This window comes from Otolemur garnettii, unplaced genomic scaffold, assembly GCF_000181295.1.
Source record: "Otolemur garnettii isolate 467f Iridium unplaced genomic scaffold, OtoGar3 scaffold00087, whole genome shotgun sequence".
In the NCBI taxonomy this organism is placed as follows: domain Eukaryota; kingdom Metazoa; phylum Chordata; class Mammalia; order Primates; family Galagidae; genus Otolemur; species Otolemur garnettii.
Window position 1 is genome coordinate 2,069,485 of NW_003852482.1, and position 9,606 is coordinate 2,079,090.

Here is a 9,606-nt window from a genome sequence, read left to right on the forward strand (position 1 = left end):
CCCAGCTACTTGGGAGGCTGAGGCAGGAGACTCGCTTGAGCCCAGGAGTTGGAGGTTGCTGTGAGTGTGATGCCATGGCACTCTACCCAGGGGATAGCTTGAGGCTCCGTCTCAAAAAAAAAAAAAAAAGAAAAAAGAAAGTACTGAAAAGAAACTAGTAAAAAGTATTCTCTTGAAACACCAAAAAATGAATTTCTCCTAAGGATGATGGAGAAAACAAAGACTGAGAGTAAGAAAGGAGATGTGAGTGAGAAGCAAAGTCCCACCACTGCATGAGAAGGTCTGCAGGGGCTGCAGAAACGGGCACATCGTCCAGGGCAACAGGTCTGTGGCAGACAGCTGGGAGTGGCTGGCAGTGGCTCTGAGGGTGCGATGGTGAGCCCTTGGGGACTCTGCACCTACCCAGCCCACCTCCCCTCCAGAACCTACATGCGCTCAGCTCTCCTTGGCCCCTGGGCTCTACATTGCTCCCAGTCCTTACCCCCAACTCCTCTGCCACCTTCTGCCACTCCAGGTGGCCATGTGAGGCTGCGATCACCTTCAGCTGTTCCACCTCCTCCCCATTCCACTCTTGTTTGTTGATGCTTGGGTGCTCAGAGTTCTGCCAGAACTTGCGGATCTCTTCTGCGCCACGGCCACCTTCAAACTGCCCAACAGACAAACTCAGCCTTACAGGGCTGACCACCCTAGGAGCACCCCAGACAATGCTCCAATCTGAGCCATCACTCTGTCAGCTGGTGGCTTCCATAGTGGGGGGTAACGAGAGCCTTTGTCTGGCTCCCTAGGCCTCGTGCTGCCAAAAGTGCACTTTTGGTTCCAAAGGCAAAGCCAAGAGCCTTTGATATCATCCATCTCAGAAAAGAGAGGCACCTGCATCAACATGGGAGGGCCCCACGAATCCACCACTGCTGAACATGCACTCTCCCACAGAGTGGGGAGCTGGGCAGGTGGGGCCTTACTGCCCAGTTCCAACCCATGCTCCAGTTCTGAGGGACAGTGTTATAGGCTGCTTGGGGCTCCAACCTGCTCTAACTCACATTAACATTGGAAATCTTCTCCCAGTCATGGCTGTCCAGCCTGTCTCCCAGCAAATCCTCCTCTGGGAGCTGGCTGAAGGGACAAGAGCATTGTGTCATGTCTGGCCAATAGGCTCTCCCCTGGGCCCTCCAGGAGACCCGATCTCACTTGATGCCTTTGACTTCCTTTTCGGCTTCCCGAATCTGCTTCTCCAGCGCCTGTCTCTCCAGCTCACTGCAGACTCTGCTCTGCTTCTGGTGCAAATACTCAAGCCTACAAGGCAGGGCAGAGACAAGACGGCTGGGCTGGGACACACACTCTGCAGGAGCTCGAGCCCCCCTCTCCATGGCTGCATTGGGCAGGGCTAGTTACGCCACTCAACTTAGCAGTACAGAGCTACAACCCGAGGTTGGTTTGAATTCTGAGTATGCTTTGGCCTCCTCACCCACAGAGGGAGCAGTGGCAGCTGCCACTGGCATCAGGATAGTTGCAATGGCTGGTGATGCAGGTGGGAATTCCCCATCATTCAGAGCCCGGCCCACATCTAACCAACTCCAGCTTCAGTGTCCTGGCTCCCAGCTCTGTGCCCAGGGTACAGAGGTGGAGATGTTTGCAGACATCCCAGCTTATGCCAAGCAAAGAAGTCAGAAGCTGCTTCTCAGGCCTATGGTTGTGGTATAGTAAATAACCCCCTTTCCAAAACAAGCCAGGGAGGGAAAGCCAGCTCTCCCGCAGCCTGGGGACCCTTTTGTCACCACCACAAATCCTGACCATGCACATCTAGCTATGAGGTGCTGTGGGCGGTAAGGGCCCTTGGCCTGGCCACAGTCCTCTCAGTGCCCAGAGCAGCCACTTTTGTGCTGGCACGTGAAAGCTGTTTTCTGGTCTGAGTCTGCAGACTTACTTCAGTAACTTGGGCTGCAGCAGACGCTGCAGGCGGTCGCTCACGACAGACTTTCTGAGCAAGGCTTTTTCCCAGCTTTTCCCTGAGGAGAAATAACCAGGATGTCACTGGGAGGTCTGGCGTGTTCCCCAAGCAGCACTTGGTTATTGAATTGCCTCTAAAATCCTGGGCATCACTGTTAGCTTCCACCTCCAGAGGAGGAGAGGAAGGAGTTAGGATCTGATGCCCTCTGGATGTCTCCATCTAGAAACACAGCTCTTCTGAGGCCTGGCACAAGCTCCAGGGCAGGGCCTGCTTGGGCTGAGCACTCAAGAGTCAAGGCAAGGAGAGACAAGAGAGAGTAGGGTGGTGGCCTTGGACTGCCCCTTGTGACCAACATCCTTTAAAGGACTCTGCTCAGCTGGAAAGGGTGGGGCTCAGTTGTGAAGTCCAGGGGCTAAGAAAGTCACAGCAGAGAGGTCTGAGAGCCATGGCACAGCCCCAGGGTGAGGCAGGGCAGTGGGGAATGCCTCCTGGGTCCCTAAGCTCAGTGGATGCCAGGGGCCTAGGCTGGGCTCTTACACTTGGTCACGAGGAGCTCTTCAAAAGCCTTGATCCCCTGGGCGGCCTTCTCCCGAGTTTCCTCGTTGGCAGGAGGCCCCTGTCAGAGCACACAGTGGCACGACATGAAGAGACTTGTGTGCTCACCCACATATGCCCTCTTGGGCCCACATCTGGACTCAGGGCCCCTCCCTTGTGGCCTCCTGATGCACCTGAGCAAGGCAAAGCCAGCCTCTGGACCTCTAGATCTACAGTTGCTGGCACATTGGTGTCTGAGGGGCATGAGCCAGCTGGCACAGGCTGGGCTCAGTGACTCCATGATGGTCGATGAGGTGAGGGCTGTAGCTGGCAACACTGGGAAGTGCACGTCACTGCACAGTGAAGACTCAAGGACCATCTCACAAGGAGACACTCCCTATAGTTCACCTGCAGTAGAGGTCAGCTCACCTCCCTCCCAGGGAGGCCTTAACTTTTGTTTTTGAGACAGAGTCTCACGTTGTCACCCCCTGGTAGAGTACCATGCAATCACAGCTCACAGCAATCTCAGACTCTTTGGCTCAAGTTATTCTCTTGCCTCAGTCTCCCAAGTAGCTGGGATTACAGGCACCTGCCACAACGCCTGGCTATTTTTAGAGACAGGGGTCTTGCTCTTGCTCAGGCTGGTCTCAAACCTGTGAGCTCAGGCAATCCACCCACCTCAGCCTCCCACAGTGCTGGGATTACAGGCGTGAGCCACCATGCAGAGGCCTTGACTTTCACCAGAGATGAGGCAAAGTTTAAGGAGGCTCAAGAATGTTACCCCAAAGAACCCTAGGGAATTCATGACCACTCAGCAGGCTGTGGGGACAAGAGCTCCCTCCCTTGGCCACTTACCACTCCGGTGACCTTGTCCTTAAAGTATGGCTTCATGAAGTGCCCTATGTACATGTTTGGGGGCAGGCTCTTGCTGTCCTTCACCTTGGGGCCTTTGGGCCCAGCCAGATCCCACATGATCTCTTCCTGCGACAAAGACAAGGGCACACCCATGGGCAGAACAGCAGCAACTCCCCTTATGCAAAAGGAGACTCTGGCTGAAAGACAGGCAGGTAGCCGGGGAGCTGGCCCTGGGAGTCTGGCTGTGAGGACTTGGGGTTGGGAGGTGTCGGCACCAGGAAAGGCTGTCACTCCACCCTACCTGCTGCTCCCGGTTCTGGGCCAGCAGCAAGCTGACCTCTGCCAGTTTCTCCCGGATGACTTCCTGGTAGACCATGTTCAACTGCAGGCAGGTCTCTGGGTCTTCAGGGAGGGTTTTATCCCTGGGATCATCCTCGTCATTACTGCCTTCAGCCCACCTCTCTTCTTCCTGGTTATGAGGAGCAATCTGCATGTGAGGAGATGGAGCATAGAGACATTCTCTCATCCTCTCAGCCCCAGTCTGAGCCCATGCACTGGAGGACAGTGAGATAGCTCTGGAATGAGACCACCCAAATGTGGACCCAAGAAATGACTGGAGGGTGGCATGCTCATGTCTGGGAGTAGAGCATGTCCCTTTCAAAGTGGACACATGGACATCTCCTATTCCACAGCACAAGGAGGCCCAAGTGCTGGGAGTGTCTAGGCGAGGAAACCAGCAGCTTCCAAATATCGCAGTGTCTCCATAAAGCCTACACAGCAACAAGCCATGGTTAGCATGATTACGCGCAGGAGCAGTCCCAGAGGGCCACCAAGAGTGGGGATGGTCAAGATGCCCATCTGCTGGTGACATGTCCAAAACCAGACAAGGGGGGCTGCATGGCCACTAAAAACAGGAGGCCACGCTGTACCTACTGACTTGGGAAAAATATAGCAAATTATAAAAGTTATCCAAAATAAACAAACATAGTTAATGATAACTGGCATACCTAGGCAGTTGCCAGTTGCTCTTGTATGTGAACTAAGTTGTGCTGTGACTGTCCCCATTGTCCTAGGGACACTGAGGCACAAAGAGGCAAGCTAGAAGGGGCAGAGCCCAGGCACAAGCCTTGCTGCTTTTTGTGACAGACTCTCATAACAAGACATGCCCATATCAATTTGTGCTTAGAAAAAAACCAAGAGGCTGTTAATAGCAGTTATTTCTGGAGACAATTTTATTTACTTTGAGACAGAGTCTCACTCTGTTACCCTGGGTAGAGTACCAGGGCTTCACATAGCTCACAGCAACCTCAAACTCTTGGGCTCAAGCAATCTTCTTGCCTCAGCCTCCCAAGTAGCTGGGACTATAGGCACCTGCCAGAAGATCCAGCTAATTTTTTTCCCTATTTTTTAGTAGAGATGGGGTCTCACTGTAGCTCAAGCTGGTCTTCAACTCCTGAGTCAAGCGATCCACCCATCTCGGCCTCCCAGAGTGCTGGGATTTCAGGCGTAAATCACCACTCCCAGCCCAAAGACAATTTTAATATCAACAATAAATACAGTAGAACCTCTGTAAGTGACCACCCAAGGGATTGTCACATACTGGTCAACATACAGAGGTGGTCAACATAAGGAACCAGGCCTGCTGTTCTGATACACACATGTGGTACATGTCCGGTCTGTGAAAATCAGGTCACCTTAAGGAGGTGGTCAGTGTAGGGAGGGGTCAACTATGGAGACTCTACTGTACGTGGTGGTCTCTCTTTTTCTATAATATACACCCTCCCAGGCTGTTCTGGAAGGTGGGGGCAGGTCTGACCTGGGACACAGCCAGGTCAGGCCAGTAGTTACCAAGACTAGGGGATCGGCAGTGTCCAAGTCCTCACCAGGCAGCGAGTCTGTCAGAAATAGAAACACAGTGTTGGTTACCCAGGCAGGAACAGGGAACCAGCATGGCCCCCACTGCCTCCTGGGCAATGCAGACAAAGAGGATCTGAGGCCCCATGGGCTTGGAGGTGATGAGAGCCTCGGGGTGAGATCTGTGGTGAACACTCACTCTCCCTCCCTGATGGGGTAGGGAGAACATCTGACTGAGGCAGGGTCAGCCTGAAAAGATGCTAGCCCAATACTAGGTGCCCCTACCCACACAGGGACAGAACTAGAGTTCACTAGACCATGTGTGCTGTCTTGTACCAGAGAGACAATGGAGGAAGGTTCTACAGAACATAGATGGTCTGAGGGAGCTCAGCCAGTCAGAAGGGAGGGCAGAGACACAGAGCCTCTGACTACAAAAGACAGAAGGTTCCCCCAGAGTTTCTGTGGGCCCAGGAGAGGTGGGAAGTGAGGCTGGGACTGGCTATAGGCAGGTCTCCAATCAGAGAAGCGCTAGTCAGGGTTTACGGAGGCTCATGGGGAGGGAGAATTTGGGCCTCCAGGATCCCTTTAGGAGCTACTGCACGAGACTCTGGGGTATGAGTAGTCTGTAGTAGTAATGACGGTATAGGCTGGGTCACAGGATAAGCTCTGGGCCCAATCATTCCTAGGATGGGACACTGCAAAGTCCAGCACAGGGACAAGGCACGTTCACCCCGAAAATCCTTTCTCCTACCTCTTCAGGGGGCAGACACACCACCAGTGACAAGAGGCACTGTTAAGAGCCCTCGACCTGGGTTACGGGCTGAAGCCCGTGTTGGCAAGAATCAGGGCCCGGGACAAGCAGCACCAGAACATTTTATTTTATTTTATTTTATTATTATTATTATTTTTGCAGTTTTTGGCCTGGGCCAGGCTTGAACCCATGACCTCTGGTATATGGGGCTGGAGCCTTATTCTTTTGAGCCACAGGTGCCACTCCCAGAACATTTTACTTAATGGGGCCAAATGAGAGTGAAGGCAGCATAGCAGTTCTTACCAAGTGCACAGCAGCTTACCTGCTTCAGAATCTGAATCGAGACTTGATTCTGACACTTCCATAGGGACACCTGAGGAGCTGGGATCCAAAATCCTCTCCAGCTCCTTGATCTCCTTTGTGATTCTCTCTCTTTCCGCATCTATATCCATGACTTCTACTGGCTTCCAAATCACACTAGGGGTCAGAAGCCAAGACTTCTCGTCCAGCACACATGTCTGCAGATAACAGCAGATGCCTGCTGCAGGACAGGTACCAGTCTCCTGGGACAGAGATGCACACCCTCCTACACCCCACATGTGCTGGCTCTGCACTCTGCCACGTACCAAAGCCCTGTGAATGTCTCTTGGCTGCTCTGTGGCTATGATCAGCATAGGTGCAGTAGATGGACACTCATGTGGTCCAACTGCCTGGTCTCTGCTCCCATACCCACAACACAAAGGAGAGCTGGTCACCCAGTGCAGAAGGCACAATCTGCAGGGGCAAAATCCCTAGTGGATAAGGATGAGGCCCACAGTCCCTATGAAATCTAAACTTGTGACCACAGCTTCAGGCATATCCTTCTGTCTCATGGCACAGAGCTGTACCTGCAGAGGGTGCAGCAACATTTGACAAATGTTCCCTGGAATGCAGGCTGACCAGGTGGCAGGCACTAATATCACTGGGAAATAAGCTCCCCAAAGGCAAAACTATTCACTGCTGCACCCCACCATCTAAACAGCACCTGGCACACAGCAGTGTCTGGAAACCCTCCAGGAGGAAGGAAGCTGAGAAGAGAGAGGGGTGGGAGAATAAGGCACTAACAGAAGAGATTCCAAAGAACAAGTACAGGAGCCTAAAGCAACAGACAACAAAACAAAGTATCCTCCCTGCCCTTGGCCCCAGCTCTCCCTCCTGGAGGCTCTGACAAGAGCCATACTTGAATGGGATAGAACAAAGGAACCCTGCAACCAGCACCATCAGCTGCCCCAGCAGCAGTTCCTCTTTCCTGCACTGGAGTAATCACTTATACCTGAAAGATTTCTAAGCATATAAAGTGAACTCAGCTAAAAGCCAGCAAGATCTGCAGACCTAGCAGAAACCACTGACAAGTTCAAGGCTGCCGTTTCCTCCAGGCAGGCCAGGGAAGGGATGTTTTGCTCTGGAAGCCCAGCCTTGAAGGAAAAGGCAACTTGTGTTTTGAAGACAGCTTCATTTTCACCTCGTTCCTTCACCCCTTTCCCTTGCTGCTCATGAGAGTAATGGCCAGTAGGAAGGAGGTCAGAGTCATAATCCAAGTCCTGAGCCTTCTGCCGTCTGGCCCCCTCCCTCCCGGTGGGTGTTCACGAGGGGCTGCCTACCAAGACGGTGGGCAAATGTCAACCCACTCCAGCCCCAGATCCTGAGGCCCCACCGCAGGCTCAGCGCTCCCCAAAGAGGCCAGGCCTCCGCCTAACCACTGGCCCCCAACCCAAGGAAGGCATGGGTACCGGACGTGGGGGAGGGAGTTAAAGGCGCTAGCTTGGGAGACAAACCGGCTCAAGCCCCGTATTTGTCCCTTGCTAGGCCCTGGGCAAACCCATCTCCTCCACGCTTCAGGGGCCACGCCTGTAAGATGCGAGTCTCCGACACGATCCCCGAAAAGCACCGGCTGCAGGACCCGGAGCACGAGGGCGCCATGAACCTGGGGCCCCGCGGAATGAGAGGACGGCGGGAGGGAAGGGAAGCCGCCTCTGCGGAAGCCCCGGGAGCCGCGTCCGCGGGGGTCCCAGGCGGGGGCCGCAGTCTATTCCCAGCCGAGTGGCTCTCCGGCTGGAATCCACAAGGGCCCAGCCCAGCTTTCCGGGTCTCCACTCGACAGGGTCGCGGCCACGCCGGATCTCAGTTTCTAGTCTTTCGTGGCTCCTCGACCCCCTCCCCTGGCCTCGGCTGTCCGCTCTTCGGGACAGCAACCCCCACCCCCGCGCGGGGACAGCTCCTTGGCTGTCGGCCCTGCCCAGCGCCTCACCGACGCCATGCTGCACTCACCTACCAGGCGCGCTACTAAACCGCTTGTGGCCGGCACCGTCGCCCGGGCGACACTCACACGGCGCTTCCGGCGGCCACGGGACTAGAGCTACGCACCGGAAGTCCCGCCACCAGAGGCGCGAGGCACGCCGGGATGGCCGCTGCAGCCCGCGGGGACTAGGGAGAGGCAGGCTGCTCGGTGCTGCCCTCGCGCGGCCGCCCTGGGGATCGCCTCCCGCACGCCCCGGGCGGGAGAGTCCAGCCAGCACAGATGCAGGTAGGCCCTGGGCTCGCATGGTCACCGGATTACGACGCGGCTCCCACGAAGCCCAGCGAGGCAAGGTGACGGGGGCAGGCTCTCGTTGGCTGTGTAAACTTTAGCAGTTCCTGGACCTCTCAGTGCTCGTTTCACCCTCTGTGAATGGACTCTCAGGGTTTGGTTGGGCAAGCAACGAGAGGGTAGTTGTGAGATTTCCTGGCCCCAAACGCGCAGTACCGCCCCTGGCCGACCGTCTCCAGCTGGTGCAGGAGACTGAGCACCTGCGGGGTCAGAGGTGGGCCCTTAGGGTGCGGGACACACCTGGGATGCTAGTGCAGCTGGTCTTGGGGAGACGTGGGGCTGAGTCAGCGGGAGAACTATCAAGCCCTGGCCACCACGGATGTGGGCTGGGTTCCTGGTGGCAAAAGGCTACAGCCAGGTAAGGCCAAGCCCAGAGTTTGGGATCAGTGTGAAAGCAGAATTGAGATGAAACTATTAAACTGTTGGTCCCTTTGTGGTCACTGAGCCTCCTGCTTCATTCCTTGACTTGTGAAGGGACCTGTCCTCGAGGGGCACAAAGCCCAGAGGCAGAGACGGACCTTACATGAAGTGCCATGAGTTTTAAGATGGAATACTTCAAACACACCAGGAAGAGAAATGTAACAAACGACTGTGTATCCTTGCTTCACCTGGAGTCACCTTAGTCGCCTGCTGGAGTGTAGGGAAGGCACATCTGAAGGAGGCTCTGGTGTCCACCCTGGTGATCAGCTTGCTGTCCTCCCATCCCATGAAACACCATCTCATCCTAAAGGCCCTGGAACAGGTCTACAGCCCTAGCATCTTCTGGCAGCCTTAGCTCTGCTGCTCTAGTCTTCCTGACACTACCCTGTAGACCAGCAGTTCTCAACCTGTGGGCTGCGACCCCTTTGGGGGTCAAATGACCCTTTCACAAAGGTCACCTAAGACCATTCTGGATATCAGATATTTACATTACAATTCATAACGGTAGCAAAATTATAGTTAAGAAGTAGCAATGAAAATAATTTTATGGGCTCGGTGCCTGTAGCTCAACTGGCTAAGGCGCCAGCCGCGTACACCTAAGGTGGCGGGTTTGAATCCCCA

At 54.7% G+C, this 9,606-nt stretch overlaps 1 protein-coding gene across 4 annotated transcripts in view; it reads right to left on the reverse strand.

The window, feature by feature from the left end:
* The window catches only part of SNAPC4 (small nuclear RNA activating complex polypeptide 4), a 23,161-nt gene extending 14,846 nt beyond the window's left edge, over positions 1-8,315 (reverse strand). For 2 of the 4 annotated variants that reach the window (XM_023516192.1, XM_023516191.1), the window contains exons 1-9: positions 6,262-6,544; positions 5,183-5,229; positions 3,636-3,803; positions 3,335-3,460; positions 2,483-2,561; positions 1,922-2,003; positions 1,186-1,290; positions 1,038-1,110; positions 482-646 (exon numbers count right to left, since the gene is read on the reverse strand). In XM_023516192.1, the coding sequence (XP_023371960.1) occupies positions 482-646; positions 1,038-1,110; positions 1,186-1,290; positions 1,922-2,003; positions 2,483-2,561; positions 3,335-3,460; positions 3,636-3,803; positions 5,183-5,229; positions 6,262-6,538 (1,122 nt within the window). In that variant the 5' untranslated portion in view covers positions 6,539-6,544. Of the gene's footprint in view, positions 1-481; positions 647-1,037; positions 1,111-1,185; positions 1,291-1,921; positions 2,004-2,482; positions 2,562-3,334; positions 3,461-3,635; positions 3,804-4,164; positions 4,169-5,182; positions 5,230-6,261; positions 6,545-8,246 lie in introns of those variants that run through there. The other 2 variants (XM_003794956.3, XM_012808336.2) reach the window with 2 other exon arrangements.
* Between the last annotated feature and the right edge of the window lie 1,291 nt (positions 8,316-9,606).